This window comes from Thamnophis sirtalis, unplaced genomic scaffold (assembly GCF_051295495.1).
Source record: "Thamnophis sirtalis isolate CommonGarterSnake01/CBP01778 unplaced genomic scaffold, rThaSir2_p1.2 scaffold_8, whole genome shotgun sequence".
Taxonomy (NCBI): Eukaryota; Metazoa; Chordata; class Lepidosauria; order Squamata; family Natricidae; genus Thamnophis; species Thamnophis sirtalis.
In genome coordinates, this window is record NW_028261388.1 from 80,605,381 (window position 1) to 80,626,759 (window position 21,379).

At 41.8% G+C, this 21,379-nt stretch overlaps 1 protein-coding gene across 1 annotated transcript in view; it reads right to left on the reverse strand.

Annotated features, from left to right (window-relative positions):
* The window catches only part of OTULIN (OTU deubiquitinase with linear linkage specificity), a 29,482-nt gene continuing 8,103 nt past the window's right edge, over positions 1 to 21,379 (reverse strand). The window contains exons 4-9 of the mRNA XM_087721982.1: positions 17,134 to 17,210; positions 14,856 to 14,959; positions 10,232 to 10,375; positions 9,309 to 9,434; positions 6,813 to 7,082; positions 1 to 249 (exon numbers count right to left, since the gene is read on the reverse strand). Of these exons, the coding sequence (XP_087578108.1) occupies positions 55 to 249; positions 6,813 to 7,082; positions 9,309 to 9,434; positions 10,232 to 10,375; positions 14,856 to 14,959; positions 17,134 to 17,210 (916 nt within the window). The 3' untranslated portion in view covers positions 1 to 54. The remainder of the gene's footprint in view (positions 250 to 6,812; positions 7,083 to 9,308; positions 9,435 to 10,231; positions 10,376 to 14,855; positions 14,960 to 17,133; positions 17,211 to 21,379) is intronic.

The following is a 21,379-nucleotide window of genomic DNA, read 5'->3' on the forward strand; positions in this document are numbered from 1 at the left end:
TTTGCTTTTACATCATTTATTCAGTTTTATATAACTGGACGGGAATCATATTGCTTATAAACTGGTCTCTTCACACATTCGGGCAGGAATATTGTAATGTCGGTCATCTTCTGTTATAAGGGTTACCATGGGCCAGGTTTCTTCGGGGTCATTGGGATAAAGAGTGATGAATTCTTCCGTTTTGTACTTATACAATCGGTATACCTGGATGGTGTGCTGCAAAGCATAGGCGAGGAGAAACATTTCAACCTGAGTGACGGGAGGGAGAACAAAATCTGATGTTATAAAGAGGCAAATGTTGAGGTCGTTTTGATTTAATTGAATAAAGGTAAATAAGTTTTCTCCCCATGCTTTCGGACTGCTGATCTAGGTAGGAAGCTACACACACAGTGTCAAGCATGCAAGGCTGCACCTTGCCCTACTATATGTGGATATAGTTAAGTTTATGACTGGTCCCAAGAAGAAACCATCCCTGTATAGTTTAGGCAAGGATAAATAACTTGGTATCTTCTGGCTATTTTGACTTCAACTCCCATCAGTCTAAGCAATAGCAATAGCAGTTAAGACTTATATACCGCTTCATAGGGCTTTCAGCCCTCTCTAAGCGGTTTTACAGAGTCAGCATATTGCCCCCAACAACAATCCGGGTGCTCATTTCACCCACCTCGGAAGGATGGAAGGCTGAGTCAACCCTGAGCCAGTGAGATTTGAACAGCCGAACTGCAGAACTGCAGTCAGCTGAAGTAGCCTATTCTATGTTTATTTTACTATCTGATGCACATGGTAACACTTTGACACCAAGTTGGCTGTTGATATTGTTTTTTTTTCCCTTTGAAAATAGCTAAATTATTATTATTATTTTTTTGAGGAGGAGGAGGAAGAAGTGGAGTGGATTCAGAGATACATTTCTCAGAATTTAGAGAGTATTATTAGTATTATTTGAGAACTATGGAAGATTATTTTTTGTGATACAGGCATGTTGGACCTCCATATAACTTGGGGTGCTGTGCAAGAGTTTGTACAGCAGCTTGATGCAACAAAATTAAAATTGGTTTTCCTGGACAATAGCAACAGCAGTAGCCACCTCGGAAGGATGGAAGGCTGAGTCAACCCTGAGCCGGTGAGATTTGAACAGCCGAACTGCAGAACTGCAGTCAGCTGAAGTAGCCTGCAGTGCTGCACTCTAACCACTGCGCCACCTCGGCTCTGTGCAGTTCGCTAAAGGAGAAAAGACTGATAATTTTACCCCGACAACATCTGGCGGCCATCAAGCTAACTACCTTAAATTCTATTACGACTCTTATGAACTTCGGAAAGCCAACTCCCCCTTCAGTTAACAATCTGATTGGAGACCTTTCTACATCTGGGTCTTCTCACCCAGATATTTGTTTTTCTATAACTGGAGCTCTGCTTCTTCTTTATAGCGCCTGATCTTCCACTCCACTGACGCTTTTTGGTTAACCTCAAGTTTTTCTTTGTCAGGCTTTCGATTCTGCGTGTTGTTTAACTTTTCGTTCTCCCTGGCCAAAGCCCTCAATCATTTTTTTTAACGAGTGGGAAACTGCAAACTCACGGGTCTATTTGTAACTGCCAAGGAATATAATTAGAACAGTTTCTCATGGGGTGACCTTTAAAATTCCACCTAGCTGTAAATTGTATAGAATGCAAAAATTTGGCTCCCGTTCTCATCGGCTGGCTCTCATACAAGAACCCCAAATAACCTCATAGTACATAAAACTATTGTTAGTAAACCATGCGACACTTAAAGGCAACCAATTCCTACACTTAAAAAAAGGGGACTCATAAACAATGCTCTGATATCTCTTATTCAAAAAAGCACGAACACACTGATGTTCAAACATTGAATAATGACTCTGAGGTACTTTCATACGAAGTATGAAAGCAGATTAACTACCCAAAGGGAAAGAAAATAGCAGTTAGACTTATATACCGCTTCATAGGGCTTTCAGCCCTCTCTAAGCGGTTTACAGAGTCAGCATATCGCCCCCAACAATCTGGGTCCTCATTTCACCCACCTCGGAAGGATGGAAGGCTGAGTCAACCTTGAGCCGGTGAGATTAGAACCGCCGAACTGCAGATAGCAGTCAGCTGAAGTGGCTGCAGTACAGCACTCTAACCAATGCGCCACCTTGGTTAAGTTAAATGTACTAGGCATGCCTGTTCTTTTTGTGCTCGTTTTTACTTCCAGCCAATCATGCCAATCTATTGGCAAAACAAATTTCATACTCATATTCTAATCCTTTGCTTTCTTAAGAAAATTTACATTCACTTTTGATATAAGAAACTGTTACTAATACTACTGAAGGAGAAACCTTGCGTGACCCCACAAATGTGCGCACGACAAAAGAGCGGTGACAAAAGCGCGGCGAGAAAACCACGATGACATCAACGCGCCCACAACAACGCGCCAACAAAACCGTGCCTACAAAAGCGCGATTTAAGTTAAGGTAAGGGTTAGGGTTAGGTTCAGGGTTAGGTTTAGGATTAGGGTTATTAGCTTGTTATTACTTGTTTCTTGAAGGTGCGCTTTTGTTGGTGTGCTTTTGTCGGCGCGCTTCTGCGCGCATTCGTCGGTGCGATTTCAACCTCGCAGTTTTCTCGCCGCGGTTTCGTCGGCACGCTTTTGTTGAGTGCGCATTTGTTGGTGAACCGAAACCTTGGTCCTGTATAAATCTTGACAGATTAGCGCTCCTCAGGAGTTGCCGCTCAAGTGCCAGGCCGTCAAGTGAAGCCACTGGGGCTCCGGATGTACCAGGACCCCCTGACACAGGACGATTTCCTCCCGAGGTATCCTCCATGGTGGGGAGACCGACATCTGGACCAGGTCTGCAAACCACGGTCTCCTGGGCCAGTAGGGGGCGAGTAGGATGATCTGGGCCCGTTCCCTGACTATCTTTCTGACCGTCCGGGGAATGAGGGGAATGGGAGGGAATGCATAAAGCAGGCCCGCCAGCCAGCAGCTCCTGAGAGCATCCGCGCCCTCCACCGCTCAGGACCAGAACAACAACATGCAAAGTCCCCCCCACTAGTGGCAAGAGAGAATGCTTTAGGATTACCACTCTTCAAATATTTGCTCCTTCCTCACACGAAGGAACGATTCTTCAACAAGGCTATAACTAAGATATTTCCAAGGTAATATACTCTCTTCTACAGTTTAATCTCTGTAAAGATTTGTGATGATCTGCCTTATTGACTTGTAACCAGCATACCACCCACTGTCAATGGGTTTGCAATATATGCAGAAAGATCTTCATTGGCACGTTTTAAGTGCAGAAATCTGTGCCAGGCAGTTTTCTTTGCTCTGGTACTCAACGTTATATAAGCCTTTGGACAATTTTTAAAATCTCTAATCCTGAGAGGGATTTCAACAAGGTATCATCTTGTTACATGTACCATTCCCCCCCCCCTTCGAAGTCACGAAGAGATTTAGAGCAGCATTATCAGCATGTTGACTCTGTACTATGCAAGTGTGTGTGTGTGTGTGTGTGTGTTCCAGCATAACTCTGGAACGCCTCGAGCAATTTCAACCAAACTTAGTACACAGATGACTTACTCTCTGGAAAAAAAATACTGCGGGGGTAAGACACCCCTAACACCCCTCGGGGTGCGCGTTCTGTTAAGATACAGCCTGATGTGCCTTAAAATAGCTTCTACTGTACTGCCATAAAATGGCTTCTACTGTACAGCCCAGTGCAGTTGCCATGGTAACGACTTCACAGTACTCCACAAGGGGTCTCCCTCTGGTAAGAGGGAAAATCCAACATTGGAAATTACATTCCCCCCCATAAATAAATACCTGGACAACGCCGGGTTATCAACTACTACCATGTAAATTAGAACCACATTATGCAGGTTCCAAAATGTCTGATACAATGGACTGAATGGGGACTAGAAACTGAGCCTACTGAAACAAAGACTCGGAGAATGTGCAGTTCCTGAATCTTAACGGTGCAGGTTCACCGACAAAAGGGCAACCGACAAAAGCGCGCCCGATAAACCGCGGTGACAAAACCGCGAGTGCTAAACCGCGCCGATGAATGAGCGCTGAAGTGCACTGACAACAGCACGCTGACAGAAGCACGCTGTAAATCTAAACCTAAACCTAACTTAAAACGCGCTTCTGTCGGCGCGCTGTTGTTGGCGCGCTGATGATGTCGTGGCGTGCGTTGATGACATTGCGGTTTTAGTGCCATGGTTTTGTCAGCGCGGTTTTGTCATGCGCACATTTGTCGGGTCGCGAATTTGCAGACTACTCCTAGAACTCCTTGCTTCAAGGGATCCAGGTGGTTGTGATGACACTAACATCTTTTACAACACTGAGTGTATACACCACCTATTGTCATTCCGGACAGAAATCACTTAGCTGCAGTGACTCCAACATCACAATGTCACATCTTGATTGCTATTTTGTTCTCCGTGAGGGGCTGCCTGCATGTACGGTGTGAAAATAGGAATAAAAACTACATTCAACGTGAAGACTGTTGTTCTGTGCACATGGCCACCTTGAATATTGCATTAGATGGAACTGCACTGCGATCAATTTGCTATAACGTGTAAACTTTTGGAAATGTAATTACAAGGTTTTAATCTGGAAACAGAATTATTGGAGACTTCTAGTTAGACCACTTGATATACTTTGGGTATGTTTTTCTGTTCTGACCCCCCTCGTTCCACACCAAAGCACACGCTGAGCCAGAGATAAATTACGGCATTTAATTAACAGACAGACAGGTCCTTGGCAGCAACCCAGCACAGACAAGCTTGGGCAGCAATAAACACAGATAAGGCTTGGCAGCAATCCAGCCTGCCAAGCTCCTACAAAGTTCTCCGACATTCGATTCTGTGTTGACTTCTGGAAAGAGGGGCGTGTGCACAAGTAGCCTTTTGATAGTCTGGAGAGGAGCCTAATGACCACCAGCTGAGTGAAATTACCTCCTGCAATTGCGTAATTGTTCCTGACGCCTAGTAGTTCTTCGATGGCGTGCATCCAGGAACAACTCACTACTGGTTTCCGGCTCACTCTCCTTGTGTCCTCCCCACTGGTCCAAGGCTCAGGCGCCTCCTGGTGGCCAACCAGCCTCTCTGCGCCCTGCTCGGAGTCGGAACCCTGTCCAGGTCCTCCACATCCTCCAGAGCCGACTCATAGGGCCCCTCGCTGTCGGAATCTGGTGGCAGCTCCAACGGCTCCTGCTGGGCCACAACACTTTTCATACCTGGAATCTATCCTGTGGTGCTCATTCTCTGGAACAGCATCCCAGCAGAATTGCACCGTAAGCCAACCTTGTTCTATCTCAGATGTACGCAGAAGACACTTCTATTCGGCATCTGATTATATAACTCATGGCCACTATCATGTTCTTTCAGCTTATATTTATGTTATATTAGTGGTGCTTTTAAACACTGATCCAAAAATCAGATCACGGGCTCATCCGATAGAGACTCCAGATCCATCCGGCTAAACTGGCAAGTTGAACTGAATCATCAAATCAAATGTATATGGAATTATCCAGTGACCTGGACACACCCATAGATGTATCCTTTTTCTGAATGGAATTGGAACTAATTATTTAATTGGATTAGAAGTGATCTCTACTGAATACCGTCTGGGAATATTTTACAGATAGGTGGCATTATTTGGTATTTAAATAATTTAATTTTCCCCCCCTTATTGGACGGAATGGAGAAAGGGCAGGTGTTTATAGCATAGCCAAGAGGTTATCACATGAACTAGGCCAATGGCTGTACAAATTTCTGGCAGCTCCTTAGTTTGGTTTCTGGTGATGATCAGCCCCCCTACCCCCCTACTTTCTGTCCGGTCCTTCCGACGCGCCCTAAAAAGTTGGCTTTTCCAGCAAGCCAGCCTGGCCTGAACAAAACAAAATAAATTATTGATCCTTGTTAATTTTAATTCGAATTTTTTAAAAAGAAATGTTATTGTTAATTCTAATTGGGTTTGTTTGAGATATTCTATTTAAATTTTTTTTAACTTTTGTATTATGTGTTTCTTTTAATGTTGTACGCCACCCTGAGTCCTTGGGAGAAGGGCGGCATGTAAATCCAATAAACCTACAAACTAGATTGTTGTGAGTTGTAGTGGCATATAAAAGGAAGAATTAGCTAAAGAAAGAAAGAGGAAGTTTGAGTTTACTAGATCTGAAAGTGTTTTTCTGTTTGCAGTGGATAAAAGATTTTGTTCCTTTCCAAAACAAGAAATTACTTGAACTAAAGGACCGTGAACTAAGATTTGAATGGCGCACCTACTTATGGTATTACAAGGTTAAAATAAACACTGATTTAAGAATCAATTCTAATTGGGTTTGCTTGGGATATTCTATTTAATATTTTTTTTAAGTTTTGTATTATGCGTTTCTTTTAATGTTGTACGCCGCCCTGAGTCCTTGGGAGAAGGGCGGCATATAAATCTAATAAACCAAACCAAGTTATTGTCGGCCTTATTAGATAAAACCAGACAGGAATCACAGCCGGATGAGCTAATTCTACTTTATGGTAAAGCTACATTGACATAATCTGGTAAACCTGAAAGGACAATTCTCCTTTGCAGCCTTTTTTTACAACACGTCTGTGTGTGTGTGTGTCTTCTGAACCTTGCCCACTATCAATCTGCAGACTATGTTGTCTTTTATCTGACTGTTCTCTTAGCATGGCTTTTCACCCATTCTCCCAAGGTCTTTCCCAGATTCTGTTACAGCTATTGACTGCACTGGATTAATCTTTAACATTACAGTAGGAATTAAAACAGTCGGTTCCATAAATACAAGAATTGTGCTCACCTGTTCGAGACCTCCCGTGTGGCCAAGTTGATTCAAGTGGTTCTCCATTAATTGAGAAGGACTGCTAGATGTGTCTCGAGCGAACAAAAGCCAAGAGAATACGGGGACCTCTTTGCCCTTCTCACTGTCTTCGTACAGTTGAATGGCAGTGCTCAGCATAAGAAACTTTACTGCTTCATACAGCTTGTATTCTTCTTCTTCGCTTCTGAAAAGCTCATCACAGGCTGCTTGTCTCTCTACAAAGGTCTTTATGTCACTCATATTTTTCCACTACAACAGGAAATAAACATAAGTGGGATGAAAAGATGCTCCTAATGAAACTAACTGAGATCCTTCTAACTGGGTTCACCGACAAAAGGGCGAACGACAAAAGTGCGGCCGACTAAACCGCGGTGACAAAACCGCGAGTTCTAAAGCGCGGCGACGAATGAGCGCTGAAGCGCGGCGACAACAGCGCGGCGACAGAAGCGCGCTGTAAACATAAACCTAACCCTGAACCTAACCCTGAACTTAAATCGCGCTTCTGTCAGTGCGTTGATGATGTTGCGTTGATGACGTCGCGGTTTTAGCGCCGCGCTTTTGTTGTGCGCGCATTTGTCGGGTCACGTTCTAACCGAGACAACTGGTATTCAGACCTTGTTTTGAAGCCCATCAACTACTTAACATCTTTAATCATCTTGAATATTATTTGAATATGCTAATGAATTCATTTCCGATCCATGAATTAAGCTATTTAAAATGTCCAAACAGAGGAGAAAAGGAGGGAAAAATCCTTCCAATTGCAATTTATCATTCTCCAATTATTGTGAATTGTCGTGATCAACTATAACTACTTTATGAAATATATCTCTTATTAAAAAGGCATGTGCCTTATATATTAAGAAGGAACTCCATATCGTTAATGACAGCTTGACCTATCATGATGGAATGCAGAAATATGTGTTGCAAAAATTATTTAACATTTAAATTTAAGATTAGCTTTGATAAACATTTGCATGTACCCTGTTTCCCCGAAAATAAGACTATTAAGCACAATTGGGCTTTTGAGCGCATACGCTAAAATAGGCTCTCCCCCGAAAATACGTCCTCCTGAAAATATTGCAACACAGCAGCAGCCATGAGGTGACAGCCAGCTCCCCATCTCCTGCACCTCAAAAATAATAAGACCTCCTCGAAAATAAGGCCAAGTGCTTATTTTGGGGGTCAAAAGAAAATAAAACCCTGTCTTATTTTTGTGGAAACATGGTTTTTTAATATGCATGTATTGCATATAAATTCTCTCGTTTTAAATATCAAAATAAGGAGTTTTAGATTAGCATTCTGAATTATATTTCACTTTGAAGGATATTCTTCTCTTCCAATATATTCCATTATTTATCAGCAATGCCCAACTGCATTTAACCCAGGATAACATTGTTAGATTCTGTACAAAACAATACATGGATGTGGATTTGTAATCAAAAGTGTGATATTTATTTAGATTTTAATGTAATATGATTGCACATGTATACTGTCTTCTCTTATTTTTTCTTTAAAACTAGGATATGTTAAGTATATTGTTATGGAAGTATAATACCATCAACATAGAATGGAGTTTGCTCAAAAGCGGAAATACACCAATGAGAGGAAGAATGGGAAATAGAAGATAGAAGAAAGATGGGAAGAGAGGGATAGGAGAGAGGGTAAGGGGGGAAGATGAGGAGGATAAGGAGGAGTGGAATGTAGAGAGAGGAGAAGGAGAAAGGAAGGGGAAATAGAGAAGGAAAGGATGCTGGAGGGAAGAAAGGAGTTAGGAGAGAGGTAGAAGAAAGAGATGTATGGAGAGTAGAAGAGCTAATAATGGGTTTTTATCTTTTGGGTGTTGATGACAAGAGGAACTGATGTAATTACTACTTAATACAAGTAGATTTGGTAATCTTTTTTGAACACAAGGAATTTAAAGTAGATTCCATTATGAAAAACCCTGGGATTCATCAATATGTCCAATCTGTGGTACGAGCGCAAGTGTTTTTTCGAGGCACACATATTTCTGCTCAGCAATGAGAGTGTGGCTGTAGGATCATCCAAAACTACTTGGACAGCAACCATGATAAATAAGAAATAATCACCAGTACTTTCTGCATTTCATCTCTCTCTGACAATCATTCCCTTAATAATGTACTTACTGCAGATTTATTAATCCAGAAAAACACCAAGTTTACTAGGATGAAATGCAATAATAAACTGGTTTCTCTTTAAGATACTACAAAATTCTGATTGTATTACTAACTAAATATACATTTGGAAGAGGATCTAAACAACCATATAATCATTACCATATAACAAAGGGCCACCCAATTATGTTCAATACGTAATATAATTAATTATAATCCAGTTAATTAACTATGGAACTAGTTAATTCCAACACGCTTTACTTTTTATCTCTTTTGACATCAAGTTGCACAGACAAGACTGCTAATGTGCGACTATTTTATTTTCATACATCATTTCTCATACCTTTCTTTTTAGTAACATCAAACAATCTTTAATTTCATCCATCAGGCTCTCCACTTTACTTGGCCATGTGTGCCTCAGTCGCCACTGAGTGATCCATTCATATCTGACCATCAGCTTCTCTGGTAACTAAAAGGTTCAGATATTAAATATTAACATGTGTTAGAAAGTTGAAAAAAATGATTAGGTGTTGTGGCTCAGCAGGAGCCGTTGGAGCTGCCACCAGACTCCGACAGCGAGGGGCCCTATGAGTCGGCTCTGGAGGATGTGGAGGACCCTGGACAGGGTTCTCACTCCGAGCAGGGCGCAAAGAGGCTGGTTGGCCACCAGGAGGCACCTGAGCCTTGGACCAGTGGGGAGGAGACAAGGGAGAGTGATCCAAACGCCAGCAGTGAGTTGTTCCTGGATGCACGCCATCGAAGAGCTAGTAGGCATCAGGAACAGTTGCGCAGTTACAGAAGGTAATTGTACTCAGCTGGTGGTCATTAGGCTCCTCTCCAGACTATAAAAAGACTCCTTGTGCACACGCCCCTTTGCAGAAGTCAACGCAGGATTGAATGTCGGAGGGCATTACTGTGAGCTTGGCAGGCTGGATTGCTGCCAAGCCTTATCTGTGTTTATTGCTGCCCAAGCTTGTCTGTGCCGGTTTGCTGCCAAGGACCTGTTTGTCTGTTAATTAAATGCCGTTAACTTATCTCTGGCTCAGAGTGTATGTTGGTGTGGGACGAGGGGGGTCAGAACAATTATGTATCACACTTTAATTAAGTTTCTTATTCCCAGAAGCCTAAGAATATTAAAAATGCCATCTAAAGGTTTTTGTAATGCATAAATATTCCAGTACACATATAGGGCTGATGAACAAAACTCCAAAGCAGAAATGATATTAAGTCTGCCTATGCAATAAAGTGGTTGAATCTGAGGCTTACCAATATTAGATCTTCTTTCTGGAGCCACTGAGGAAGGTGACAAGCTTGGCTGAGGGCTTGAAATAGCGTCGCCCGGAGGGCACAATAATTATCTCCTCGCACTCTTCTTATTGAAATAAATTTATGTGAAACAGCTTCATAGCCCTGTATTAAAAATAAAAATCATATTCGGACAGATTAGATGATCCTAACTCAACATAATATTGAAACTGTAGAAGTTACCTAGAGTTCTAAGCCAATCCTCAACATTTGCCAGAAGTTAACAATCACCCATTAAACTATAAGGGCTAACTTGTTGCTGAATACATGCGCTATGACTATTATCATCCATAGAATCCCCAAATGTCATGTTTGGACACCCTCCCGAAATAATATGAAATAAAACAAGTATTTAGAACTGGTTGAAATCTTGTGAGACTTGGCAATCTACAAAATCTGACTGAATTGTAGACATTTGCATCATTACCATCATACAAATTCGGTTCACCGACAAATGCGCGCTGGACAAAAGCGCGCCGACAAAAGCGCGGCGAGAAAACAGCGAAGACGAAATTGCGCCCATAGAAGCGCGCCGATAAATGCGCGCTGACGAAAGTGTACCATCAACAAACAACGCGAAAACAACGTAAAACCCTAACCCTTACCTTAACCCTAATCGCGCTTTCGTCGGCGCGCATTTATCAGCGCGCTTCTGTGGGCGCGATTTCGTCCTCGCTGTTTTCTCGCCGTGGTTTTGTCGGCGTGCTTTTGTCGGGCCCGCATTTGACGGGTCACGTACAAATTCAAATCCTGCCACAACACCCTGGAAAGACTGCTACTAATGTTACAGCTCCATTTATACAATCGTAAAGAATAATCTAATTCCCGATTTTGACCCAATTTGGAAATGAAGCCGGAGAGGCCTTAGAATCACAACTTCCCCTCCTCCTTCAACTTTTCTTTTTGTACGTGAAGATAAGATAATGACACTTTTCATTTAACCACATGAAGAAAAACCTGAGCTTCACTCTAAGCTCAACTCTAATCTTTAAACAAGCCAAGATAAAGCAGCAATTTGATATCTGTTCAAGTTGGTAACAGTTTAAACAATCTTGTTATGACAAAACAAGATTTGGGAATCACCAATCACCTTTGGGAAGGGATGATGAGCGAACTAGGCTATGGAAGAAGATGAGGCTGTAAATAAGCACTTCTGATCAGAGAGATTTGCCTGATACAGAAAGACTCCTTCTAATCCTTTTTTAAAAAATCCCATTTTTATTATTTTTTACATATAGATTCAAGGCAGTAAACATACCCAATATTCTTTCTTCCTCCTATTTTGTCTGCAACAACCCCTCTGAAATGAGTTAGGCTAAGAGAGAGACTCAAAGTCACCCCAGCCGGTTCTCATGCCTAAGTGGGATTAGAACTTACAATCTCTTGGTTTCTAGCCTGGTGCCTTCACCACTAGACCAAATTGGCTCCCATACTTGAAAAGTGTTCGGAGACTGCAACTAGTCCAGAATGCAGCCACGCGAGCGATATTGGGTGTACCAAGGTACACCCACGTTACACCTATCCTCCGCGAGCTGCACTGGCTTCCTATTGGTCTCCGGACGCAATTCAAGGTGCTGGTTATTACCTTTAAAGCCCTACATGGCTTAGGACCAGGGTACCCGTGAGACCGCCTACTGCCACATACCTCCCAGCGGCTGGTGAGATCCCACAGGGTGGGCCTCCTTCAGATGCCGTCAGCCGGACAATGTCGGCTGGCGGCTGCCCGGAGGAGGGCCTTCTCTGTGGCTGCTCCGGCCCTTTGGAATCAGCTACCCCCAGAGATCCGGGCCTTGCCCACTCTCATGGCCTTCTGAAAAGCTGTTAAAACCTGGCTATTCCGGCAGGCCTGGGGCTGTTGACCTCATTGTTGAGGTCCAGCCCCATTCAGATTGAGTGCATGTGTGATGTTTTTAAATTGTCTTTCTTTTATTTTTAATGCCTTTTCTTTTGCTTTGTAAGCCGCCCGGAGTCCTTCAAGATTGGGCGGCCTATAAATTTTATTAATAAATAAATAAATAAATAAATAAATAGATAAATAAATAGATAAATAAATAGATAAATAGATAAATATTTTACTTGAACAATTGCTCTATAGCTAACTTGCATAATTGGTCTACATCCGTGTTTTTTCTGAATTCTGGTAGCTGACATCTGCATATCCTAATGTTGCCAAATTTGATAAACATTGCTCTACATTTTGACTATCCGCTTCAAGTAGAATTACAATTGCTAAAAAAAATAAGAAATAAAAAAAAATCCCCACCCACTTCCAAAACTGGAAACCCCCGGAGTTATATTTTTACATATTAAAAGCAAGATTTGATTCTCAGTTACTATGTGACTCAAAACTGATAGTAATTCTTTATGATGCCTTAGCCATTTCCTATATTTTTCAAATCTGCAAAATTCTTAAGATGCCAAGAACAAGCCTGGATTATTTGTAGGGCAACTTTGTGTCTGCATCTCCCCCAAGATCTATGCTTCAAATTACCTCTTTAAAACTATGGCATTTGTGTCACTGCACCTGGAATAGCATCCCTGCCTTAAAATTTGGATGGACGTGTGCCTGTTGACTAGTATATATATATATATATACTAGTCTCCCTTTATTTATTTATCAGCACAAATATAACACACACACACACACACACACACACACGTTGTATTTGTGCTGATAAATACAGCACAAATGTAACAAAGTCAACAGTAAAATTATTGGGTTTCTGTCTGGATGGTCTCTTGTGACGAGCCGATAGACAGAGAATGGAAGCAGTAAGCTGAGCCAGGGAGAAACGTATATATTTACTATATTTACGTATACAATTAGCTTCCTCCCATAATTGGGGCATACCAGGGGTTGTGACTTTAAATATATACCTTTCTCCCTGGCTCAGCTGATAACGGATCAGAGCCTGTGGCTTAGTGGTAAACACATCTGCTTAATATGTAATATAACCCAGGTTCGAATCCCAGTAAGGGTGTGGCTAGCTGATGAGAGCTAAATAGCTTGAAATAGATCTATACTAGTCTCCCTTTATTTATTTATCAGCACAAATACTACACAAATGTAACAAAGGCAACAGTAAAATATTGGGCTTTCTGTCTGGATGGTCTCTTGTGACGAGCCGATGGACAGAGAATGGAAGCAGTTAGCTTCCTCCCATAATTGGGGCATACCAGGGGTTGTGACTTTAAATACATACAGACATACATACATACATACATAGATACATACATACATAGATACATACATACATACATACATACATACATATTTGGGGGGGGGGTAAGATTTCACAAGTGGTTTGCCATTGTCTGCTTCCTAGGGCTGAGATAGAGTGATTGGCCCAAGATCACTCAAGATGGCTTTGTTCCTCAAAGAATTCATAGACTCTGAGTTTATAAACCTGGTATCTTAACCACTATATCAAACTCCCTCTCTTGAAAAATGCTTTGGCCTCAATTTATGTCTTTTTATGTACTGGCTTTCATTGGTTTTCATATCCATGCCGTATCTTTTTCTGCGTGTTTAAATCCTCCAGGTGGCCAGAGATGCAATTTTAAAATTGGGCAGCTAGATAAAATTAAATAATTAACGTCTTATAACTCGTCTACTCAGAGAAACTTCTCCTTCAAGTCTTAACAAAAAGGAATCCAATCACGACTGCATCTTTTGCAAACATAAGCCACACTGAAGCATCACAATGAGAAGAGCTGATATCTAAATGACTTGATCTCCCCCAAAACAAAGGATAGCTTTATTCAGAGCCAGATTTAATATTCTTCCTTCAGCACTCCTCCAGGGCAGGTATAAGAGAACACCTATAGCAGAACGGGTTTGTATATGTGGTAAAGGAGAAGTGGAAGATAATTCACATGTTCTATTACACTGCGAGCTATACAGAGCTTGTAGGTCTGCACATATTCCCCCCCATATTAGAGAGATTGCCAGGGAGGGCAGACCATTTTTATCTAGGCTTCCTCCTCCGGGACACTAACCCGGTTACCACATATGCAGTGGCAAAGTTATGTGCTGCTGCAATGTCCATAAGAAAAAAATTGGCTACAGAAGTATAGCACCATCTTGTACCAATTATCTGGACATACCTCTAACAATCTTTGGATCATTATGTTATTATTATCCATTTTTAAGTCAATACTTTTTAATTATATTTTAATGTTAGTATTTTTTAATATAGTGTAAAAAAGTAATGTGTATTGCTGGTCTTTGACCGTAATAAAGATTTTACTTACTTACTTACTGACAATGAGAAGAGCTGGCTCCACCTTGAACTATTTGCATGCAATAATAATTCCTACACTGCATCTTTGTACGAAATGACCATATAAATTAGATTAAATTAAAGGCCATATCTTTTACAACTTCCAAAAATAAACTTAATGTTTCAATCTTGCAAAGAACAACACGATAAGCAATTTATACACTGTCTTTAAAAGAAAAATACTAATCATTGAGGTTTCATTACTATATATGTCTATATTTATTACTATGTTTTCAAGAAAAGAACAATCTGGGTTTCGATCCTGAAAAGAGAAATTCCCTACAGAGAGAAACAGAACAGACCTTGCGAATACATTCAGCCTGCGACGTGTTTCCTCGCCATTCTTCTTGGCAATAATCCATGATATCTACTTCAGGTTCAATACTTAGTTTACTTTCTAGAAAATCTGAATTTAATTAAGACAAGAAAGTTACGTTTTAAGTTAAACATCAGAAAACTCCACTCCACATTTATTTAAATGTAATTTCCACCTGCAGATGGAGATAGGAAAGCTTTCCCATCATTTGCAGATTCCCTGAATCTTGACTGTTTGATCCTCCTTGAAATAAAACACGCACACTTTTCATCTGTCAAATGTGTTCCCATTCTACGTCTTCCCATTCATTTGCTAGTATAAGTGTTTCTTGCGCATAGATGCAACAAATAAGAAAATAAATGTGCATTCACCCAAAAGCATTCCATGATAAAAATCCAGTGTCTGGTTTTAAAAATTCCAATTTCAATATTACTCATTTAAACATTGCAATGTTTTATGTACGTGTATGCACACGTAAATTTTGCATCAAGAGTGCTAATTAGAACTGAGTGCTTTGAATGACAGCTGTGCGGATCTTTGAAAAAGTGCTTTCCCAGTATTGAATATTTGCATGAAATACCTCTTTGAAACAGCCTTGCAAAGTGGTCATTTGTAAACAGTATTAAATATACATGGTGTATTAAGGTCATCGACAATATAAATCAAATAAAATGTTGGAATCGATTGTTTTCTTCTAAACTTTTTTTACAAGTTTGACACATGACTTGCGAACATTTTTAAGTGCAGTAACTTTGAGTGCTGTTAAGTCTGCTGTTAAGAAACTGGACAGTCATTTGTCTGAAATAGGATCTCCTGGTTGAACAGGGGGTTGGACTAGAAGACCTCCAAGGTCCCTTCCAGCTCTATTCTGTAACTTATTCTCTGATACTGACAAATTCTAATATGATGATATAGTTTAGATAAACTACTGACCAATTCAGTACGCCTTGTATATTTGCATAGGAATCTAATTATTATTTTATTATTTATTACCGTGTTTCCCCAAAAATAAGACAGAGTCTAATTTGTTTTGACCCCCAAATTTTGCTTGGCCCTTATTATTGAGGGGGGCTTATTGGTTTGGGGTTGCTGGGTGGCGGCTCTCTTGCGAGCAGGCGCCCAAAGAGCCGGGCACAGCATCAGAGGCAAACGGCTGTGTTGCGCTGTCGCAGCAGCGCAACAAAGCCGTCATGAGCCACGCTCATGAGCAGTGGCCCGGCAACGCCCCTTTCCAGCCGGGCAGAGCGCCACTCACTGACCCAGTAATATCCCAAAGACGCTAAGCCGCGTGGCGCTCTGCCCAGCTGGAAAGAGAGGTTGCGCGAGCACTTGTTCTGCCTACAGTTCGCGTGCCTCCCTGCCTCACCATGCCCAACTCTCCCTACAAGGCTGGGTCAGGGCACCGGCGCTGCCATGGTCCCGCTGCTGCGGCGACCCTGCTGCTGCCGCCATGCTCTGAATATAACTGGCTTCCAAACTCCGGAGATCCACTGCCGAGTCTTCCAGCAGCTGCCGCTGACTTGGAAGCGGATCTCCGGAATTTGGAAGTCGGTTATGCTCGGAGCATGGCAGCGGCAGCAGAGCGGCGGCAGCACCCAGGCCCAGCCCTATAGGGAGAGTTGGGCATAGTGAGGCAGGGAGGAACGCAAGCTGGAGGCAGAACAAGTGCTCCCGCAACCTCTCTTTCCAGCTGGCACAGCACCACGCAGCTTAGTGCCTTTGGGATATTACTGAGTCGGTGAGTGGCGCTCTGCCTGGCTGGAAAGGGGTGTTGCCAGGTGGCTGTTCATGAGAGCAGCTGCCCGGCAACCTCCCGCTCCAGCTGGGCACAGTGCCACCCACCAACCTAGCGGTATCCCAACGGCGTCAAGCAATGTGAGCGCCTTTGCGCCCCTCCCTCGGGTTCCTGCGGCTTTGCACCTTTGGGATAGCTAGGTTGGTGAGTGGCGCTCTGCCTGGCTGGAGGGGGGAGTTGTCCAGGGGCCTTATTATTGGGGGAGGGCGTATATTTTTGCCCACAAGAAAAATATGGCATGGTCTTATTATCAAGACATGTCATAATTTCGGGGAAACACATTGTGGAATTCAATTTGTTTGGCCCTCTTTATGTAATTCTTGTCTTTATTCCAAATTTTTATTTTGCAAGCTGCCCTAAGAAAAAAACATTGATTTTGAAGGGCAGTAAAATCTACTAGTGCTAGGTGTTGATTTATGCATTATCCAGCGTAGGCCTTACACCATGAAGAAATAGTTTTGAAATGTACCTGAAGCATCTGTCCCAATCTCAAGTAACACTTTCTCTCTCTCTATTTCATCCGCATCACGGTACAGGTCCTCCTCACTGCAACAACATTGATATACACTTCACGTAACAGGAAAGACTGAATTCATAGAGATAGCTTTCTCAGTAAGAGGAGCTAGGCAGCTTTTCCCAGGCAATAGTTGTCAATTAAGGTGGTCAGGACTGCAAAACTGATTTGGAAGAAAGGCTTCAGAACTCATGCAGCACCTCCTCTTTGGCTCATTAAAGCAACTGAATCATTTTTCAAGCTTCTGCCCAAACTTGAAAACAAAAAAGAGACGACTTGGGTGACAATTAAAGCAGACCCATCTTTTTTTCCCCCCAGGCGTATGTATAATTTGGAGTTCTTCCAGCTTATTGAAGAATTTTTCCCGATCCCCTCATTTAAATCCATGTGTAACGGGTATTAGGAAAACACATATTTCTACTCTACTCTACTCTATTCTAAATTAAAGTAGCAATCTCATTTTTCAACTGCTTCTGAATTATTTGCAAAGGGTGCATAACCATTTTATTTATATATATTTTATTTATACATACATACATACATACATATACACACACACACACACACACACACACACATTTTCTGAGGTTTTCGCAGGTGTTAGTATGTAGGTCTTTGGTTATTCGTGTTTTCTCCCGCATAAAATTGGAAGTGTCTTGGCAACATTTCGACGAAGTCTCATTCGTCATCTTCAGGCTTGTTTGCTCGGCTTCGTGCTTCCAGAAGCAATGTGAGATCTTGGCTGTTTCTTCCTTTTGACCACCAGTGGGGGGTTGAGCAGATTGGGTGGGAGCTTGGCTGTGTTCTGATGGAAACCCGCCCTTATTGACAAACGAGTCCCTAACATGAGGAATGACACCAGACCCACACTCACAAGAGCCACACAGGACGTCACCACCACACATCCACGCAGAAAGCAGACTGAAACCCACACTGATGATGAGGCACGACCAAGGACCAGAAGCCAGACCACAACTGCACCAGTAGCCACTTTAAACCCCTCCTATCCTTACATGAAACACAAACCCCCAATCAATCAGAACACACCTCCACCCAATCAGAACACAGCCAAGCTCCCACTCAATCAGCTCAAACCCCCACTGGCGGTTAAAAGGAAGAAACAGCCGAGATCTCACATTGCTCCTGGAAGCACCAAGCCGAGCAAACCAGCCTGAAGATGACGAATGAGACTTCGTCGAAACGTCGCCAAGACACTTCCAATTTTACGCGGGAGAAATCCGAATAACCAAAGACCTACACACATTTATTTATCTATCTATCTATCTATCTATCTATCTATCTATCTATCTATCTATCTATCTATCTATCTATCTATATATATATCATCCATTTATCATCTATCTATCTATCTATCTATCTATCTATCTATCTATCTATCTATCTATCTATCTATCTATCTATCATCTATCTATTTATTTATAGGGAGGGGGAACTCCTTAAACACATTACAAGTACTCCAAATTATATATCCTCAAAAGGAAATAATTTGAAGACATACCTTTACTCCTTTGGACTATAAAATCTCTAACAGATTGCTGCCTCCCAGATTAGAATGCATTTTGCTGGTGATTGCAAAACCTTAAAGGGGAATTAAAATTAGATTTTATTAAGAAAGCAGCTAATACTCCACCAAAATACATACATAAATATAATAATGTTGCCCTAGTAACCTCTTGGCACAATAAAATGCCTTCCATCCAAGGAATGAGGAGGAAAATGATTTCACACTTAACTTTAATATAACCTCAAAATCAATACCAGAGCACTGGCACCTCTATAGTATATTTGGAAAAATGCAGAAAAAGTGCTGGAAAGAGAAAGGAAAGGAATCCCTGATGTTCCACTCTTAGGATATTTGATCGTGCTCTACATTGGATGTTCAGTTAATCGAGAGCAGCTGAGCTCCTAATCAATTTAAATAATTTAAATAAGAATACATGATATTCTGAACACAGAATCCTATTGGTGCATCTGAAAAGCTTCAACAGAATATTGCATTAAATATTTTCCCGTTTTTACTTTTGGTGATAGTCCTTTTAAATACATCAGATGAAGGGGAAAAAAAAACATTCTTATTTAGTTCAAAGGAAGTTACAGGAAGATTAATTTTCCCACAAGTAGATTTATGGTATTTTGGATGTTACTTTTGCAACGTTGTGTCGTTTTAAATCAAAAGTTCTTAAACTGTACTACCCTATTACTCCTTTTCCCAGTCTCAAATTATGCAATTAGCAGAGAGAGAAGAGGGGGGGAGGGAGGGAGAGAGACTGTGTTTTACACCGTGACCCGTCAAAACCGCGGTCCACTAAAGCGCGCCCGATTAAAGCGCGTACCTGACGTCATCAGCAGTGCGACAAATACGACAGTGGGAAAAAAGGGTGCTTTAAAAAGCGCTTTTACAGCAAGCCGATTCACATAAAGGTAAGGGTTAGGTTTAGGGTTAGGTTAAAGGTTAGGTTAAGCGTTAGGGTTAGGTTTAGGGTTACGTTAAGCGTTAGGGTTAGGTTAAGGGTTAGCGTTAGGTTTAGCGTTAGGTTAAGGGTTAGGTATAGGGTTAGGTTTAGGGTTAGGTTAAGGGTTAGGCTTAGGGTTACGTTTAGGGTTAGGTTTGGGGGGGTTAGGGTAAGGTTTTCGCGTTATTTTTAAGTTTCCCGCTCACAGCGTGCTGTTTTCGTCGCGCTGTGATGACGTCACGTACGCGCTTTTGTCGAGCGCGCTTTAGTCTACTGCGGTTTTGTGGTGGAACCGTTTTACACAAGCATCTCAGCAGTGTCACTCCCAAACTGGATCCTTGACTCATAAACAATAACAAATTGCATCCTAAACCACATTGTTTTAAATGAAACTTTCGCAGCCTGCTAGAAGATAGAATAACTCCCAACAATTTTTAGTTAGCATATCAGCTTAATATGAAGCTTAAAAAAATAACTTGGATTTAGGCAGGTAAAATATAAATAAATACCGAGAGTAATAATTCAAATGTTGTTGTATTTATTTCAATTTCAATTTAATAAAATGTGTATGCCGCCCACTCCCTTGGGACTCTGGGCGGCTTACAGGCAAGATAAAAAGCATTTTAAAAAATTAAAGATAAAAGATACAGTTATTAAAATTGCACACCATCCATTCTGTCTAAGTGGGGCTGGATATTGATCAACAGCCCCAGGCCTGCCGAAACAGCCAGGTCTTGGTGGCTTTACGGAAGGCTGGGAGAGTGGTAAGGGTCTGGATCTCCACGGGCAGATCGTTCCACAGGCCGGTGCAGCTACAGAGAAGGCCCTTCCCCCAGGGGGCCACCAGCCGGCATTGTCCGGTCGACGGCACCCGGAGGAGGCCCAACCTGTGCGATCTTGTTGGTCGTTTGGAAATGTTGTAATGACCCACAACAGTGGAGTAACCACTGGTATTTTTATAACCTTCCTCTAACCTCTCTAACTCTTGTCGAGCCGAGGTGGCGCAGTGGTTAAATGCAGCACTGCAGGCTACTTCAGCTGACTGCAGTTCTGCAGTTCGGCTGTTCAAATCTCACCAGCTCAGGGTTGACTCAGCCTTCCATCCTTCCGAGGTGGGTAAAATGAGGACCCGGATTGTTGTTGGGGGCAATATGCTGATTCTGTAAAACCGCTTAGAGAGGGCTGAAAGCCCTATGAAGCGGTATATAAGTCTAACTGCTATTGCTAACTGCTATTGCTATTGTCCAGGAAAACCAATTTTAATTTTGTTGCATCAAGCTGCTGCACAAACTCTTGCACAGCACCCCAAGTTATATGGAGGTCCAACATGCCTGTATCACAAAAAATAAATCTTCCATAGTTCTCAAATAATACTAATAATACTCTCTAAATTTTGAGAAATGTATCTCTGAATCCACTCCACTTCCTCCTCCTCCTCCTCAAAATAATAATAATAATAATTTAGCTATTTTCAAAGGGAAAAAAAACAATATCAACATCCAACTTGGTGTCAAAGTGTTACCATGTGCATCAGATAGTAAAATAAACATAGAATTACTTACAGGAGTCTTAATGAGCAAAATTGCAAGGATGCTCAACAGCAGGTGCACCATCACCATCAAAATGCATGCTAAGTCATCTCATTGGGCAGAAGAAGACAGCAATCTGTGATTTTTAAAGACTTGAAAAACAAAAGTAGCTTTTAGGTTTCACAGGCTGATACTCCA